At 37.9% G+C, this 20,180-nt stretch overlaps 1 protein-coding gene across 1 annotated transcript in view; it reads left to right on the plus strand.

Moving 5' to 3' along the window:
• The window catches only part of Dnaaf6b (dynein axonemal assembly factor 6B), a 43,919-nt gene extending 26,452 nt beyond the window's left edge, over positions 1-17,467 (plus strand). Inside the window, exons 6-7 of the mRNA NM_177921.3 lie at positions 12,293-12,378; positions 16,574-17,467. Coding sequence (NP_808589.1) covers positions 12,293-12,378; positions 16,574-16,700 — 213 coding nt within the window. The 3' untranslated portion in view covers positions 16,701-17,467. The remainder of the gene's footprint in view (positions 1-12,292; positions 12,379-16,573) is intronic.
• Positions 17,468-20,180: the final 2,713 nt, after the last annotated feature.

Raw genomic sequence — 20,180 nt, forward strand, 5'->3', positions numbered from 1 at the left:
GGACAGACAGGGCTACACAGAAAAAAAATGTGTCTTGAAAAACAAACAAGGAAACAAACATTTATAAGACCTGAAAAGTGGTTGGTGTAATACATAAGGGAGAAATAAGAGTCAGGTTTCTAGCTTGAGTGACTTCAGATATAATGATGACTTTAACCAAGATATAGGAAAGTAATGAGTTATCTGGAAGCAGTACATTTGGACAGCAATGCTTTGTCTTATAGCTCACCTGTATTTTTTTTTTTACAGCTTTGCAATTACCACCCATTTGTACTATTTTGTTTGCATGTTGCAAGGTGAGATATGGAATGGAAAATGAAGGAAACAAAGTTCTAAGACAGAGTTATATTAAGCTCTTGTTAGTTTGAATTTAAAACACAGTGGGAAATCTTGTTGTGAGTGAGTGTCTAACGGGCTGTTAAATGCAAATCTATATGGAACTCAAGAAGAAAAAGACTGGAATTGTTATTTTCAGACTTCATGTTTGATCTCATCTATTTCTCTTGATCTCATCTATTTCTCTTAATATATATCTCATTGGGTGTTAGAATGTGTGACCACAATGTGCTTCCTGTTCATCATATTTGAAATAAAGTAGGTATGATTTTAGGTTGTACACACACACACACACACACACACACACACACACGCACGCACCCCACACACACACTGTGTGGAAAAGGGGGATTTGAAAGATAATGAAACTTGGAGTAATAGGGCCAATGGGAGACATAGGAGGCCCTTAGAACGATATGGACAATCAGGACTCCGGTTGTAGACTAGGTATTGAAATCCAAGGGATTTAGATCAGCGAAGAGAGGTTGGGATTGTGGTTCAGCATTAGAGATACAGAGATGATGCGAGAGGAGAATTTCCATCATAGAAACAAGGTAAGAAAGAATGGGGACTCGCCTAATGCCCAAGGACAGGACTGAAAGAGGCACTATAGTTGACAGGTGAAGAATATGAGGGAAAGAAGTATGGGTAACTATGATATGTAGGGAGATAGTCTGAGCTCCGCAAAGGAAGCAGGTGAGTACATTGGGGATTTAGGTCCATAAATTCCCATTTTCACTCATCTCCACCTTTAATGCCCCAAACTGAATAGGTCACAGTTATGCTGCTAAGTGATTCATTATTTGTTCCAGAAGAGGGAAAAAGCAGCCTGCCGGTAGTTTAATATTTCTTTTGAACTAGAATTGATGAATAATCCTTTTGTACTCCTACTTTGAGGGATCTACATTTATAAGGAAACAATCTCGTGTGACCTAACAAAAAAGGTTGCTCTTTGCTTTGTTTTTCATGGTCATCTCTTCAGAGCTTGAGCCTCACTGAGAACTGGAAAGGATTCAGGGGTGAACTAAAAGTCAGTCACCATCCAGCCAATACAACCAGGAATAACACATTTATCACATGCATTGATTTTTAAAAAGCTGTCAATCATTCTAACCTGTTTACTGAGATTTCTTGAATAGTGTGCTTCTTGAATCCTGATTTGTGTCTTAAGGTTAAAACAGTCGTATTCATTTACTCCTAATAAATAAATAGATTTAGCCTGTTTAGTAATGAAGTTGATTATCTTTTTCCATTTAAGATTCTAGAGGACAGAAACCTATTTTGTCTCGTTTTGGTGAGCTTCCTGATTATGCTGACCTTGTTTGATTGGTTATATATCAAGCCATGTATCAGGGAGAAGGATATTTGAGCTGTAATAGGATTCCTTATTATCAGCATGAGGCAGCACAGTAAACCTTCAATTAAATTTCTAATAGTTCTTTCAGTAACATACTTACATTTATAGTTAATATTATAGCATGACTTTATAATGATCACGGTGGTGGGAGAGGATAACAAATATCTTCTTAAAAGCTAATATAATTGTATTGACTTAATATATTCCTGATTATGAAAGTAATATATATCTATGATGATAAAAATACCAGTATTAGCAGTGTGAAAAATAAAAGCCTTTCACAGTGAGATCCATAATAACTCCAAGAAAGCCTTAAAATCATGAACGGATAAGGGTATAAAATGTCTTCTACATATTATGTAGTAATAAAAATCATCAGTAATTTTACATTTCAGTGAGGCCATTTTGATGTAGTTTCATCACATGATCAAAATCACATGCCCCCTAAGTGTTGTGGCAGAAACATTTGATTACAGACAAGCAGTTTCATAACTTGAAAACCATCAGTGCTTAAGGTAGAGACGAACAAAGGAAGGCACATAGAATATAAGCAATTTTACTGTAAGAGTAGACTGGCTATTTGCCAGAGGCTGGAGAGAATGGAGGGGCAGAAGAATGCGGAGTGGATGGTTAGTGGGCAGTAAATTATAGTTACACAAGGGCAAGGAACTCTGGGATACTATTGCACAGCAGGGTGACTACAGGCAGTAATTATGGCCTGTACATTTCAGAAGGTTAGAAGAAAGGATTTTTAGTGTTTTCACAATGAAGGGAAGCTATGTACTGGGGGAGAAAGATAGGTTTAACTTGATTTAGACATCACACAGTGTATAAATGTATCAAAACACTATGTGGTATGTCATTAATAGGAATACTTTCTAAACATTTGTGTGTGTGTGTGTGTGTGTGTGTGATTTGTACATGTGTGCTGTGTATATGATGGATGAGGAAGGGTGGTGTCCACAGCACACATGTGGAGATCAGAGGACAATCTTTGGTGTTGGTCCTGACTTTCCACTTAGTTTGACACAGGGTGGTCTCTTTGGTGTTTGCTTCTGCATCTGCAGGCTGGAGATTCTTGTCTTTGTCTTCCATCTCAACATTATGATTACAGACATACTCATGCACCTGGCTGAAGATGGGGGCCTAAGGATTTGAACTCAGGTTCATACCAAGCCCTTTGCTCACAGAACCATCTCCTCAGCCCAATATATATATTTTTGTACATTAAGTTAAATAAAACGTCATTAAGAGGGGGGAAAGGAGAAGGATTAAAGATACTTAGAATTACAGGGAACACCATTAGATTGGTTAGATAAAAAGTGGTCAGCCAAACAAACAAAATGAAAAGCTCACAAAAACCAGGAGTCTGCTTTGTGCTGGCCAACTGCTTCTTGGTGTTTGACCTGCTCTGGGGTGTGGTTGACATACCAAGTTACACTCTACTGGAGAAAACTGACAACAGGAAACAACTAGAAGTAGGCTTCTGGTTAAGGGTGGGACTTTGGGTCCCCTTTCTTCTTTCCCTTCTCATTACCCATGCTGGAATTTTGTGAGTTTTGAACCTATACAGGTCTTGTGTGTGCTCCTTCATATTCTGTGAGCTCAGACATGTATCACGTCTGTTTTGTCTGGATGACGCTGTTTCCTTGTCATCCACAACCTCTGGCTCTTACAGTCTTTCCACCTCCTCTTTCACACAGATCCCTTGAGCCTTGAGTTTGACAAACATCGCATTTAGGACAAAGTGCTCTGGAATAGCTCAGTCTCTGCACATTGTTGAGGTGTGAGTGTCTGTGCTAATTCTCATCTACTTCAAGAAGATTCTCTCATGAGGGTTGAGCAAGTCTAGGGCTATGTTATTAGGAGTCATTTCATTGCTATGATCTTTTAAAACAGTGGTTCTCAACCTGTGGGTTGGGACCCCTTTGAGGGTTGCTTGTCAGATATCTTGCGTATCAGATATTTACATTATGATTCACAACAGTAGCAAAATTGACAGTTGTGAAGTAGTAATGAAAATAATTTTATGGTTGTGGGATCACCACAGCATGAGGAACTGTATTAAAGGGTTGCAGCATTAGGAAGGTTGAGAACCACTGTTTAAGCCAAATAAGAGTAGTAGGTTTCCCGCTAGGGCCCCATGATCAATCTGGTCTAGAGGGTGCTTGTAATTTTTTTTTGTCTTACTATAGGTTTTTTTTGTTAATTTGTTTTGATTTTTAATTTTGGGGGGAGGGTTGTTTTTGAGAGAGATAGAGCACTGAAGCCCATGAAGCTGGGTAGGTAGTGAGGTGGTGAGGATCTGGGAGGATTTGAGATGCAGGAAAGAATATTATAAAAAATATATTATATGGGAAAATTAAGAAGTGGCCATCCCTCAATGCATATACATATATTCACAAGCATACACATACACATATGTATATGGTGTGTATGTGTGTTTGTAACAGTAATAACTAAAGAAGGGTTTGTGAATTTGAGAAGGAATGGGGAGACACAGGAAGAATTGGAGGTAGAGAGGATGGGGTATAAATTATGCCAACTCACTGATGAGTCTCAAAAAATAAAATAAGTGTGAGGAAAAAATAAATCAAAAAAAGAACCATTTGTTGGTCTTTGGAAAACAGCAGCTTCAGTGTCCTGAACAATGGCCACTTGAACAGAGCCAAGGAAAGCAAGGACAAAGGGAGAGCAAAAGCCATACTGTTCTTTAAGGAAGTTTAGTATAGAAGAAGGAAGAGAGATGGAGGCCGGCATTGAACTTGGGAAACATTCTAGAACAGGATTGTTTTAAGTATGATTTAAGCTAATGACAAATATTTATTCTTTTATTAACATGTAATTTTTTCCCTGTTATGTGTCACTGGATTGAATAAACAAACAAACAAACAAACAAACAAACAAAACCCTAAAAAAGTATTCCTAGTTTAAAGGATGCCTAGGAAAGAAGAGATGCATTTTTTGCTAACTACTCCAGGATATTATCCTTTGTACTCAGAGACCATGGATTATTAACTCCTGCCTTAAGAGGGTCAGTCTTGAGTGGGTAGTACTTGCTGAGAACATGCCAGGCCCTGAGAGCCATCCTTAGCAACCAACCACTAAAGGATAATCTTGAAAACTGAAGAATTTCTCTACACAAACATGCCCAAATTGCTTTCCTCTACTTTAAAGACCCTGAATAGAAATGGACAGTTTGTCTGGGTGTGGTAGTGCGTGCTTGTAATTCCAGCACTCAGGGAATGGAGACAGAAGGATCACAAGTCCCAGGCCAGCTCGATCTACATACTGATGATACTTTGTCCTTAAAAAGGACAGCAGGAGGGAGTTGGGAGCTATGGGGTGACCACCCAACAGAATTCCATGCTGGTGGCTTTTTCCTCTTTGAAACAGCTTTTCTCTCTCCACTGATGACCTAATTCCTGGTTTTCTTCCCACATTCCTCCTTTCCTTTGCTCCCATATTGCTGTTTGCAGTTCCCTTGAGCTTTGACCTATGTCCTTTTCCCTCTATCTGTTCTCTTTCGGGTTAGTCTCTCGGCTTACTTCCTGCTTTCTTTAGTAGGTGACAGAAACCCAACATGTCCATAAAAGAACTCATAATTATGTTCCCTGACATCTGTCTCATTCAGCTTTCTCATAGCAGTACTATTTACTAGGGCTAAGAGATAACAGCCCTTGCCTAGCACATAGCAGACTTGAGCTAAGACCCTGACTCAGCGCTCATTCCTCTTTCTTTGATATTTCATGGTCAAGCCATCAGCAAGTCTTATTTGTTGTACTTCCAAATTATTTTTTCATTTTTATTAGATATTTTCTGCATTTACATTTCAAATGCTATCCCCAAAGCCCCCTATACCCTCCCCCTGTCCTGCTCCCCAACCCACCCACTCCTGCTTCCTGGCCCTGGCATTCCCCTGTACTGGGGCATATGATCTTCGCAAGACCAAGGGCCTCTCCTCCCATTGATGGCTGACTAGGCCATCTTCTGCTACATATGCAGCTAGAGACATGAGCTCGGGGGTGGGGGGGTACTGGTTAGTTCATGTCATTGTTCCTCCTATAGGGTTGCAGACCCCTTTAACTCCTTGGGTACTTTCTCTAGCTCCTTCCTTAGGGGCCCTGTGTTCCGTCCAATAGATGACAAACTATTTTTTAAAGCCCTGCTAATTTTAATTACCACAGCAATTGATTTTATGTTCCAAAGGAGCACCATTTCTTGCCTGGTCCATTTCAATTTGCCTCTGACTCATCTCTGTCCTTTGACTGTAGCCTTTTGACACACAGTGTAAGAGATCTTTAAAAAGTAAGCGAGTCCCAGCACTTTGTAGGGTAAATTGGGAGAGTGCTGAGTTCAAGGTCAGTGTAAGCTACACAGTAAATTTGAGGCTAGGCTGGGTTATTTAGCAAAATTGTGCTTAAAAAAAACAATAGCAAACAAATGTACAAAATTAGATCAAGCCTTTCTTTACATAGGCCCCTAAATGCCTTCCTTTTGCACTTAGGCCTTTATCCTGATCTGTGAGGTCCTATGTGATCTCAGTCTTACCTTCTTTTAGTTTCATCCCCTGTTCCATTTCCTTCCTTGTTCATTAGTTTCTACTTGCTCTAGCCATATGGTTCTGATGCTTCTATATGCCAAGTTATTTCATTCTCTGTTACATGTTCTTTTCTCATATAGTAAGTTTATTTTCTATGTTTCCATTATTTCCCCACCTATCTCTTTCTTGTTTGTTGTAGCAATAAAACCCCTGGATCTATAGTATGGAATGGTAGTAGTAAATGGTGGACACAACTTCTTATGAATAACTCTTTTTCGGCTTATTTTTTTAGCTTGTCATTTGGTTATGATGTTTCTCCCTTCCCATCCCTCCCTCCAAACCCTCCCACAGCCCCCACACTCTATGAAAGAGGGGTGGGAAAATTGCAAGAGCACAGGGAGTTTCCTGTGAGGTTGTGTATCCTTGTAACATCAGCAGCTATGCTACTGAAGTCTCCCCAACATGATACCTAACTGTGAGTAGAGCAAGGATGACACCTTCGAACATGCCAAACTGGGCAGGGACAAGCCCCCCAAGGCCTCAACCCTACATAAAGACCCACAGCAATTGAATAAAGCTTGTAGTGGAAGAAGAGGTCACCCTCAGGAAAGTGCATACTGATTAGTTGTCCCTTGCCAGCAGTCAGCCCTCTTGTAATATTATATGGACTAAATAGATTATATTTAGGAATATATGCATATACATAATATGCATGCAATAAGAATTGATGAATATTTCCTTGGTTAGAATAGTTGTAATATAGTCAGCCAGGGCCTCTCAGGAGGCACTGTTTGAGCAAAGATTTACAGGAGATGAAGGAGTGAAATTTGAATATTAGAAAGATCTGAGTAAATGTTTGAATCACTAAGATTTAAGACAGGAGGTGCTATGGGAAATATTATAGAGAATAAGGAACTATTTAGTGAAATCAGAACGATCCCGGAAATTGGTAAATGATTTGGACATAAACAGTAATGGTCAGTATAGTATCAAGATGTGAAAATTTTAATTACAAATATTTAAAATGGTTTGATGTCCATATACATAATGAAATGATTACTACAGTCAGTTCAGTTTATATATACCTCATTTCACATGTTGTCTTTTGTGTGTGTTTGTTAAGGCTATCTACAGTAGAATCTCAGGAAATATTTGTTATTAATTATAGACTTCATGCTGTATTTCAAATCTCTAGGTTTAGTCATCTTATATTATTGAGACTTTGAACTCTTTTTACCTGACTCTTGCATTCTTCTATGTCTGGTAACCACTATTCTCTCTCTATGCATTTCCTTTTTGAAAGATTGCACCTATAAGAGAGATCACACAGTATTTTTCATTTCTGTGTCGGGCTTTTGTTACTTGGAATGCTACAGGACATGGCATTCTTTTAATGAAACAGAAGGGACAGACAGTGGTATAAAGGAGAGGAGAAAACACACACAAAACGAAAAAAAAAAAACAGGAACTAACTGGAAAGGCCATTGGGAAAACAGTGCCTTCAGTGGAGACACAGATTTCATTTCGTCAGAAAATGCTGAGAATATTCAATGAGGAAAGGGCAAGGCACTGTGTGGTCCAGTGGACCTAACAGAAGGCATTGCAGAAGCCTTGAAGTGTAGGACACAGCATCAGAAGAGATGGGAGTAGCCATGTGATAATTATTAGGTTACAAAGAAAAAGAAAGCGTCTTATTGTTGTGAGAAAATGGAGATAGAAGCAGAATAGCTTTGCTTTGGGTTGTATCAAGACAGATAGTGGCGAGGGACTTCCTGATAGTGGTGGAGGGAATGACTTCTTAGGGGACAATTGAGTGCCTATGTAATTATTGGAAGTCTGTGGATGAACCGAGCTTTTTTTTTTCTTCTTGTAAGCAGTGTCTCATTATGTTTCCTACTTTAGCCTTGAACTCCTAATCCTCCTGCCTGTCTTCCAAGTGCTGGGGATGCAGGCTGGCTCACCACACCTGGGTCCAAGCTTGACTCCTGTGATAAGAGAGGACATATTTTAAAAAGCAAAGCAAGGAGTGGCAATGTAGTACTAGAATGTTTAAAATGATAATGACATTATAGAAAGCATACCTTAATTAAAACTATGCTTTATTGATTTTGTGCCCTTGTTTTGGAGAACACATGTTTCTATGTACTTATTCTTTAGAGATGAATATTTATGTAAATTCAAGGGATCCATCATCTTTGTTGTTTTCATTTTCTGCGGATTACTGTTGTTCAAGAGGTTTTGTTTATAAACTACTGGGGTTGTATGGAAAAAAAGATCTCATCTGTTTTCATAGTTCAACAATGGGAAATTAAATTGTTCAAGCGATTCAAAATAAAGCCTACCCAAGCCTCTCTCATCACAATTTCCTGATGTTATTTTGTTTCGTAGTGAAACTCAATTCTAACTTTGTGAAAGAATCAAATATATCAGGAACAGTGACTATAGTTCTGAAAAATAGAAGTATTTTATGATATCTATAGCCCTTGAATTAATTTAGAATAGTCTTCAAAATATAAACACAAAGTCATCTGTTTATATTAAGTTTTACTAAAATTTCAATCAATAGTATATACTAGCCAAGTTACATATAAAATATTTTTAAATTATTTTTTTATTAAAATTTGTTTTTAATTGAAATAGTTACATTACTTTGCCCCGCCCTTCCCCCAGCCCCTGCCATGTTCTCCGTCAATTTGTTAACCTCTTTTTCTATTATTGTTGTTGTTTATTTGTATTATTGTGTGCGTATTTATATTTTTGTATTTACAAATATATATAAATACAATCTGCTGAGTCCATTTTCTTTGTATGCATATGATGTCAGGGCTGACCATTTTGCATTGGGTAACTAATTAGGGGGCACATCCTTCCAGTCATTAATTGCTTATAGTTCCTGCTCTAGGATGTGGAAGCCCATGGAATTACCCCTCTTTAGCATTAGCATGTCTTTTGATAATGTCGGTGTCAGGATCTTGTTTGTGTAGTCCTTTCTAAATGAATTCAGTTTGCACACTATGTAAAAGAAAGAACCTAAATTCCTTTGTTTGGTCAGTGCTATTCCATACTTGGCAATTTTTAACAAGATAAGCCTTTTGCACAACCAGAGGTCAACTATTTTCTGAGTATTTATTGACAATACCAATTATTAAATAAGTCTGACTCATGATTTGGGGAGGGGGATGTTCTGTTAAGATTACGAGATAATTTTTTTGTTTTTTTACTTTTAAAGATCTAAACAGTTCAAAGTAAGAAACAGTTGTATCCCTTGATCCCCGTGACAAGTACAAGCCCTTCCAGTTTTCAGGAGGGGATTTTCTGTTCAGATCTCCATGGAATCCTTATCTTGTGAGATATTAGTGTGCTCCATCCCACTTAAGCTCTTTTTTCTCTTGTCCCTCCTTTGAAATATTGTCGCAGACACTTTTAATTTTCTTAAGAGGAAAAAAAATTAGTGAGCTGTTTTCTTTGAATTATCTTTCAGTGGAACCACAGATTATTATAATAACCACCTTGAAGTTGTGCCTAGGAAGTCTATCTGAACTTCCCATACATCGTCATTCTTCCTTTCCTCGATGATCCTCTCGACGTGTATGAAATACCATTCTACTTTCAATGATCTAAGCATTGCAAAGTCAAGAAACAAATAGTTCTATCCCTTGATTCATTTGCCTAGTACAAGACATTAAAGGGCATCTCAAATTGACTATCGACTGGAAAGTTATTTCAGTCCAAGTGGGACTTTTTGTCCAATCTAATGCTCATTTGTTTTGAGTCAGAGTGCCTATAACTGCTTCTGTGAAATATGTGCTATTTATTTCACTAAGGCATCTCTAATTAGGAAGATTTAATTGCTAAAAATGTATTTTAGAAGTTAATTGTTGGAGTAAAAAGTTAACCACAAGAAGTACTTAAATGCTATCACCTCTCAATTGCTATCTATCATATGGATTTAATAAAGAAAATACAACTCAGAAGCATGTATTGATAACTCACCCTACGGAAACACCGTTGTGTGTGTTGAGCATGTTAGGAGGAAATGCCAGTATGTCACTAGGAGGAAATGCCAGTATGTCACTATTTCATACATATTTCCTTTAAAGCCTGCATTTACACTGGCAATTACAATTGGACTCCCCAAATAACTAAAATGTCAGGTCATCTACTTTATCATAGAAAAAGCTTCATAATTTACCTGAACTTTGGATTCAATTTTTGTTCTTTTTTTTTTACAGAAATTATATGTCCTCACACATTTATGTGTGTACATCACAATATATGTCATCTACCATTACAAAAAAAAAAAAGTAGATGTTCTTTCGGCTAGTTTATGTTACCTTGACACAAGATAGATTTTTGAAGAGGTAATGTTAATTGAGAAAACTGTTCCCACCAGATTAGCCCTTGGGAAAGCCTGCTGTGCATTTTCTTTATTTATTATTGATGTAGGAGAGCTCAGCTCACTGTGGATGGTGACATCTCTGAACAAGTCTTATTGGGGTGCATAAAATAGCGAGCCATGGGGGTCAAGCCAGTAGCAGCCTTCCTTATGGCTTCTGCACTAGTTCTTGCCTCAAAGTTCCTGCCCTGGTGGATAATGAACTACAGAATCTTTTAAGATGAAATAAACTAACATGTTCTTCCTCAAGTTGTTTATGGCCATGATGTTTTATAACAGCAATAAAAACTCTAACTAAAACAGATGTAAATTAGAGAAGTGCAAATTTGTGGTAAAATACACATTTATCATTGGTGACACTTGGTTTATTCACAGTGCAATATAACCATCATTAATATCTATTTCCAAATTATTTTCATATACCTAAAAGGAAATCTCATACATGTTAAGCAGACACCACTCTTTTCTACTTCCCAACCCCCATCAAACTCCAGGCTACTTTCTGTCTTCAGGATTGGCCCATGCCTAACATGCCATATAAATAGAATCCTACAAAACACACCTTTTAATGCCTGACTTCCTTCCTTTAGTAAACTGTTTTCAGGATTTATCAAGAAAATGTACTTGTCTGGCTAGAGAAATGACTCCGAAGTACAGAGTACTGGTGTCTCTGGCAGAGGACATGGGTTTTATTTCTAACAGCCACGTGGAGGCTCAAAATTGTGACTCCAATCACAGGAGATTCTATACTTTCCTCTGATGTCTGGACACCAGGTGTACGTGTGGTGCACAGACAAGACAAAACACTCATACACAAATAAAAAACATTAATGTACTCTGTCCTTTTTCCAGCAGAATAATATTCCACTGTATGGACATGATACACTTTCTCTATCCATGTATCAATTGATGTATATTTTGTTTTTTATGCCTTTCAAGTATGATGAATACTGCTATTATGAACAAAACCAGGTTCAAATTTTTGAATGTTTCCTTTTTTATAGAATTCAATTTTTCCTTTTTTCATTTGCTATTGTTTTGAGGCAATAACTCATGTAGACCAGGCTTTCCTCAAATTCAATATATAGCCACACTTGGCCCTGCATTCTTGTTTTCAATGATTTGGGATATATCATTTCAAGTGGAACTGCTGTTAGGCCCTCTGGTAATTGTGATGAGACATTTGTAATTGAAATCTTGCTGAACTAGTAGGTAGTCCTTCTTGGGAGGTGGAGATTATGTTATTGTTTTTCTTTTGTTACTTTAACTTTTCTGGAGGCCAGTCCTTCTGTAGGAAATGTGGTATGGGTATTTTTACCAGGAGACTACAAATTGGCATCAACAACTACACTTAACATATTTTATATGAGACCCACTTACATAAAGGTGGCCAGTGACCCCTCCCAGCCTAATGGTGAATCAGAAGCTCTCTCCCATTGCTTATGGCTGCCCTTAAGCCACTTACTAAACCCTTCTGTCTCTCTACAAGTAAAACGGGGCTAATAACCTGTTTCCATACGATCAATAAAAGGAAATCACAGAGCCTGGTACATAGTTGACACTTTCTTTCGTCAATATTATATTGCCACTGCACATATATCCTAATGGTTTTAAAAGTATCTTTTCTTCAAAATGACAGTATTTTCTTATTTCATCTTAGGTGAAAATTAAACTGCCCAATACGAACCCTTCTGAAATTCAAATTGACATCCAGGAAATGCTCCTTGATCTTCGCACTCCTAAAAAGTAAGACAAGATTGAAATAGAAGGTTCTGATAGTAGTGACTCATTAGATTATTGCTTTTTTAAAGTAGGGTTAGTTGTCACTAACCTTAAAGCCCTAACGGAGGTGAAATTTCCATTGATAATTCAGAAATTTGATCTACACAATACATTGAATATGGGGGCTAGGATAGAACTCTGTCGTTAAAATGCTTGCCTAGCATGCACAGGACTCTGAATTCAGTTCCAAAATGTCTGGAAATACCTAGCTTTCATATTTTGCCCCTGCATATTAGGTGAAGGTTGACACCACTGAAACAGAACCCTTGATAATCTAATATAGTTCTGGCTATCAGAAAAAAATGAAAAACAGCTAGAAGTGAAATTCTGCTGAGCTATAAGCCTTGCTTTTATACTAATATGGAATTTGGTACAATGGTTATATAAAAGAAGCATTATCATTAAACTTTTTGAATGGTAGTAGGCCTCTAAGATAAAAATTTGAGTGTGTGCATTTTTTAAAAATGCCCAAAATCATTCTTCACAGTCTATCAGCTCAAATCATGTTCCTCCGACCACATACACAGGAAATTTCTTACAAAACATTTCATCTGAAGCATAGATGAACCAGACCTGCTTCTTACAACTAACTCTTCACAAAGGACTTTGTTGGAAACAGATGTGTATGAGACAAAATATCTAAGTATCTTATGGACTTGCTTCATTTCCGTGTAACTACGCAGTAGTGAGCACCCACTAGTGAGCACCTATGAGTGATTGCTGTGGTCCTTGCTCTGGAACTCATCACCATTCCACACTGGGTTTGGGAAGCAGGTAGTCCCTAGAAAATATTTTCTTTTATTATCAACATTTACAATTTTCTTTTGTTGAGCTTTGGGGCTTTGAGAAGATTTAAGAACAATATCAACCAACCAGAGCTCCCAGGGTCTAAACCACCAACCAAGGAGTACACATGGAGGGGCCCATGGCTCCAGCCACATATGTAGCAGAAGATTGCCTTATCTGACATCAATGGGAGAAGCCCTTGGTCCTGTAAAGGCTTGATGCCCCAGCATAGGGGAATCTGAGGACCCGGAGGCAGGAGTGGTGGGGGCACACTCTCATAGAAGCAGGAGGAGGGGGGATGGGATAGGGGGTTTCTGGTGGGGAAATCAGGAAATGGGGTAACATTTGAAATGCAAATAAAATATTCAATAAAAGACTATTTTTGCAGTATTTTCATTTAACGCAAAAATGATCTTCAGTTGAATTTATCTAAAGTTTCTTCTGATCATTCCCACCACTTAAAAATGTATTCACACACACACACACACACACACACACACACACACACAAACGTTTAACTTACAAAAACTATATTTACCATTCTTACCATCATTCTAAGGAGTGGTTAAGCTTTATACTATGTTTTTATATGCATTTATTCTCCCTACAACCTTTGTAAGGAGATTTAGTTAAATGAATAGTCAGTTTTCTGCGATACTTTCATGCCTGCTAAAATCACACACATATCTACAGCCTGTGCAGTTAATTTCCGTTTCTCTAGCAGTTCTCCCTGTCTCCATCAATCTTGAGACAGCTGTTCTAGCTTTGCCATCACTTCAGATACCCATCAGAACTCCCTAAATGAAAGTCTCTCACTGAGATACTTTTCCTAATAGAACTTGGGCTGCACTAGGTCATTTGTATACTCCATTTGTATGTTAAATTATCTAAAGAACATGCACAGATGAAAAATAGGATATATACTGCCTGAGTGTGCTTTCTGTTGTTGCAGTAAAATGGTGACCAAAAACAACTTAGGGAGGAGAGGGCTTATTTCATCTTTACAATTCTCAGGTCATCTTCCATCTCCATCACCGAGAAAAGCTAGGCCAGGAGGAGCCTGGAGACAAGAACTGAAGCACAGGACACCAGGACACTGAGGAGTGCTTCTTACTAACTAGCTTTTTCCTCTAGGTTGCCCAGCCTGCTTTCTTATGCAAACCAGGACCACCAGCTGCCCAGGGGTGAAACCACCTGCAGAGGGCTGAGCCCGCTCCCATTCATCACTAATTAAGAAAATGTCCCCCCACAGACATGCCCATAGGCCACTGTGAGAGTCAGTTCCTCAGTTGAGGTTCCTTCTTCCCAGGTGACTCATACTCTATGTCAAGTTGACAAAACTAACCAGCACATGTACTGCAGTTATATATTACATATTCAGTAAAGGGAGAAACATATCCCCTATGCAAACTTAACTAAAATAGAGATAAATATAGATTTATTTAAGCATATTTTAAAGCTATACTGTTACGTGAAGTTGTATAATCAGAAATATGCTTTGGCTTGAGTCTTTCCACAGCCCAGTCTTCACTTGATTTCGATCTGTAAAATTCGATGATGTTATGTTGGTGTGGACTCAGCAAAGGTTTCATGGAGGACATTCTGTTCATGTATCTAAAGACAGAACAAGTGGATTTATTTCAATTAAATTCACTAGTGATTTCATTAGCAAGATGCATTAGCAAGATGCATCCATTGTATTATCCTTCAACCTCTGATGTCTACCATTATTCAACCAAAAGAGAGGTTTCCTGATTTTTTTTAGGTGGTTATGTTGGCTTAGCTAGAAAAGAGAAAAGAGTTGGAGGTAGGTGATTCTCAGAATCTTTTCAATTTTGCTTACATATTGAGAATCCATTAGTTTTATGATTTGATTCTTAGAATACTATAAATAAATGCCTTAAATATGATTATCAAGCCCATTATAAAGAGACTTATACAATTTAGTATCCAAGTAGTACTTCCTCCCCCCAAAGCCAGAGGCTGGGGAGAGAACTCAGGGGGTAAAGGGCTAGGCACATAAGCATGAAGGCCTGTGATCTGACCCCACATAAAAGCCAATGACAGAACTGGCTGGTGGACAGGTTCTAGGCACAGTGGGAAGCCTGTCTCAAAAAAAAAGGCAAACAAAACAAAAGAAAAACAACAAAAATAACTAAACCAACCAGAGAAAGAAAGAAAGAAAGAAAGAAAGAAAGAAAGAAAGAAAGAAAGAAAGAAAGAAAGAAAGAAAGAAAGAAAGACACCCACACAGAGAAACACAAATACACACACCATATACACACAAGCACACACATACAAAATACCAGGTTTCTTTACTGAATTGGATCTAGGAGAGTTTTCTGTCAGCTTGTTGAAAAGACACCCAAGCCCTGTCTCTACTGTGTCTCTACTGAGAAAGTGAGGTTAGTACGTGTTTTGCATATTTAAATTTCTTCAGGCATCAGCATGAGCTGACCCTATGCCTAATTCGAATTCAGACCACTATGATAGAATTATGGTTAGTATATTGCAGTGATACATCTAAAATCATACAACTGTCTAGCAACTGAGCCATAAACAGCAAGATAAACTCAGCAATCTATCACAGCAAATTTTTTGTCAATGTGTAGTAGAAAGAACCAGAAGCAAGCAGAAAGAAATATTTTCATTGATCTGGCATTGAAATCATCCCAGGCCCAATATCCAAAGTCTACATATGTAGTAGGGGCTCAGCCTAAGGGGTTGTTCAAAGAAGCGTTTAAGAACCATTCCAATTTCAGATTTGTATCTGCTAGCTGTATTCCACCTACATATAAATTAGACTGACACCAGATTAGCCCAACAAACCCAGAGGCATGGATCTATTTCTATGCCTAGAGGCATATCCTGAGATTGTATACAATGTAAAACGAGGTCAATTTAAAGAAAGAGAAAGGGTCAGTCAAAACAATTGCTTAGATTTTTTTTTGTTTTTGTTTTTTGTTTTGTTTTGTTTCTGTTTTTCAAGACAGGGTTTCTCTGTGCAGTCCTGGCTGTCCTGGAACTCACTCTGTAGACCAGGCTGGCCACCTGCCTCTGCCTCCCAAGTGCTGGGATTACAGGCATGCGCCACCACTGCCCAGCAATTGCTTAGGTTTTTTTAAAAAAAATGAGACAGATTCTAATTATGTTGCCTACACTGGCCTTCAACTTGGGGGTCTTCCTGCTTCCACTTTCAAAGGGTTTAAATTCCACATGCAGCTTACTTGCTTAAAATTATAAGGATCCAAACTGGTATATGATATGTGTTATATAGTTATTTTTTATCCCATACTGCCTCATTGAAAATGGTATATTACTCTAGGAAGTTAATTCCAGGTTCTAATCTTATTTTATCTTATCTCATTTTTAGGAAGCTGTTAGTAAACTTTCCCCAGCCTGTGGAACGGAACAGTGCTAGAGCATCCTATATCTGGGAAGCTGAAACACTTGAAGTCAGGATGACCCTCCAAAGGGATTTGGATTTTAATATTTCCTGAAACTGCACGAATAAGAAAAGATAGAAAAAACTCATAACAATGGGAATATTTTTGTTTTTACCTTTGAGTACTGGTTGTTTATGGTCTCTTTTTTGCCCCCTGACTTATTTTAGAAAGGTTCTGATTTTTAGTGGTGTTTTGATCATATATAGTCAAATCTATTACTGTTAGGAATATGGTTGTTTCATACAAGACAGTGCTGTTCCATTTTTATTGTGAGAACTGAATAAAATATTTTCAGGTTAATCATCTAGATTACTACATGGTCAATTGCACAGCAGAGCTATGATCATAAAATAAGTGATTCACTTAAATCAGCAGTCTGAAGGTCTTAAGCTAATTAATTACACTACCATACAATCTGCTACATAAGGATTTGTCATTATTATCACCAGAAAAATTCATTTGGTTGCTTTTCCATTGATTTTATCAAGTGATTTAGGATGTTTTCTATCTAGGTCCTTAATATTGTTCTGGATCATACAAGTAAGAAAGGACTATAACGTTTTGCTGTGTCCTGTGGGACTCATGTTTACTTGAAAAAGTAATATTTATAGATATATTTGTAGATTCATTTTTCTCTCATTTTTATCTTCCTAATTGGACATTCTTATTTTCATAAATTATCCCAATGTTCCTTGCATTTTCTGTACTATTGAATGAGTTTATTTTATTATTGTTTATGAAAAAGTTATGTTTTATCATTGTTGTAATTTGATATCATTGTATAACTGTGAAATTGACTGGGAGTAAATTTTGACAAAGTGATAAAGAACTGAAATATGTCAACCATCACTAGAATATTCAGTAAGATATTTCCTGGAGTCAATTGTGTATATGACTACCAGACATCGAGTTTGTGACTACAGCTAACAGAAGAATTAGGCTAAAGTTTTGGAAAAAGTGATTATCAAAGCACAAAGCCAAGAGACTCTAGTATTTAAGTGACTACTGTCACTGTGTTCTGTGAGAGGGAGCATTGAAGGAGGGAGAGAAGTAGATAGGAGGGAGGGAGGGAGGGAAAGAGGGAGGGAGGGAGTGGAGGGAGGGAGGGAGGGAGGGAGGGAAAGAAAAAGGGAGGGACCCAAAAGAAGTTAGTGTTACAGAGGTCAGGTGTGGTGGCATATGCATTAATCTTATCACTCAGGAGTCAGGGGCAGGCAGATCATAACAAGGACACAGGCAGCCAGGACCACATAGAGAGACCCTGTCTCAAAAAAAAAAAGAATTTAATATCATAACCTAAAATGTAATCTCTGGGGCAAGATTAAGTAATAACCAATGTTTTTCTTCTCTAGAGAGCACTGGTGACTCTGAAAAGCATGTCGTATCTCTTTTTGTCCCTGGAACACTGGTGCTAATTATGGAGAAAATTATTACTCAAACTAACTAAATGTATTCAATTTGTCCCTAGAAGAGAATATAGAGCATATTTAGGCCGACATGACTTGGCCTTTGGTTATGTTGTGCTGTATCAATTATATAATGAAACAGAGCTCCAAGAACAGTGAAATATGCTCTATAATTATGTTCATCTAGAAACCATCCTCCTTTACTGTCCTTGGCTATAGAGTAAAAATGCCATTGGTTATACTGTTACTTTGTTTTAAAGCAAATTCGCAAGACTTTTTTCTTCTTTTTTCCTTTATTCTCTTTTATTATATGTGTATTGGTGTTTTGCCTGCATATGTGACTGTGTGAGTGTCAGTTCCCCTGGAACTGGAGTTACAGACAGCAGTGAGCTGCCATGTGAGTGCTGAGACTTGAACCTGGGTCCTCTGGAAGAGCAGTCAGTGTTCTTAACCATGGAGACATCTCTCCAGCCCCAAGACTTTCTTATTTTAAATAGAAATAGCCCACTAAATAAAATATAGAAATGATAATACAAAAGGACAAATGATCTTGTCTCCATTTTTGTGACTCATAGCCTCTTTCACAATTGTGACTTAAAGCCACAAGTGTGGTATAGCATAGCCTACTAGTCTGGTTTGCTTTCTCTTGCTATGATGAAACACCATAACCATAAAGCAACTTGGGAATGAAAGGGTTCATTTTACTTCCACTTCCACATCACAGTCCATCGTCCAGGAAAATCAAGGTAGAGAACGGAAGCAGAAACCATAGAGGAAAGTGCTTGCTGCCTTGCTCTCCATTGCTTACTCAGTCTGCTTTCTTCTGCCATTCAAAACCACTTCCTGGGGTAGCAGCACCCAGAGTGACTAGACCCTCTCACATCAATCAGCAAGGAAGAAAATGTCCCCCACAGATAGGACCAATCTGATTGGCAAAATTCCCGAGGTCCCTTCTTGCCAGATAACTCCAACTTGTATCATGTTAACAACAACAAAAATCAGCACAGATACTAATACAAATACAGGACTCTCAAGGTCTTGAGGAAGGGAGAAAAATAGTCTTTTCAACACAAGGGATAGCAGATGTGAATACCTAGGACAAAAAGGGCAGTGTGCCTAAAGAGAGGAAAGACATGGTCCTGGGGAACTAAGATTGGAGAGAAGGCTAGAAATGAAGGCCAGGAAAATGTCTTGTAGGCCTTTAGAAGCTATGGTTAAGAATTTAGATTCAGTTTATTAAGAGATAAGAGCAGAAAAATAAAAAGGCAGTAGGGATGCTATTGTAGTAGCACGGGGAAATTATTATGCCATATATTGTAATTTAAGTAGAATATAGTGTTGATTGTATTTATTAGGAAAATATACATGATGATATATTGCAAGTAGGAAACTTTAACAATATACAAAACACTTCTTTGAAATTAAAGATAAATTAGAAAGTACCTCCAAGATGATACCTCTCCCCAGTTTATTTTCCCCAGTGCATACCACAATGGGTTTCTCAAAACAGAGAATTTTCAAAAGAGGAAATTCAAATGGCTGAGAACCACTTAAAGAAATGTTCAGCATCCGTAGGCATCAGGGAAATGCAAATCAAAACTACTTTGTGATTTCATCATATACCTGTTAGAATGGCTAAGATCAACAAAAAAGTGAAGCAGTTGCCTGTTGTTGGGGGACTGCAAACGTGTGCAATAGCTATGGAAATCGGTGTGGCAGTTCCTCAAGAAGCTGGGAATCGATCTACCTCAAGATTCAGCTATACCTCTCTTGGACATATAACCAAAAGACGCCCTATCCTACCACAAAGACACTTGCTCAACCATGTTCACTGCTCCTTTATTCATAATAGGCAGAAATTGGAAACAACCTAGATGTCTCCCAACAGAAGAACAGATAGACTATGGAGAAAGACAGCTGTAAGGCTGATTTGCAGGATAGTATGGTAACCTAATCCAGTATAAACTTCCTAAGGTATATATACATACAAAAGCAATCTAACAAATTATCAAATAATGAAGGAACAGAGCCCCATCTTGCTATCTCTTGTCACTAACAGCAATTTCCTGTCCCCAAAATGGGAATCATCTTATTGAGATTTTGTTCAAAGGAGTTCAATCGGAACTTC

This window comes from Mus musculus, chromosome X, assembly GCF_000001635.26.
Source record: "Mus musculus strain C57BL/6J chromosome X, GRCm38.p6 C57BL/6J".
Taxonomy (NCBI): domain Eukaryota; kingdom Metazoa; phylum Chordata; class Mammalia; order Rodentia; family Muridae; genus Mus; species Mus musculus.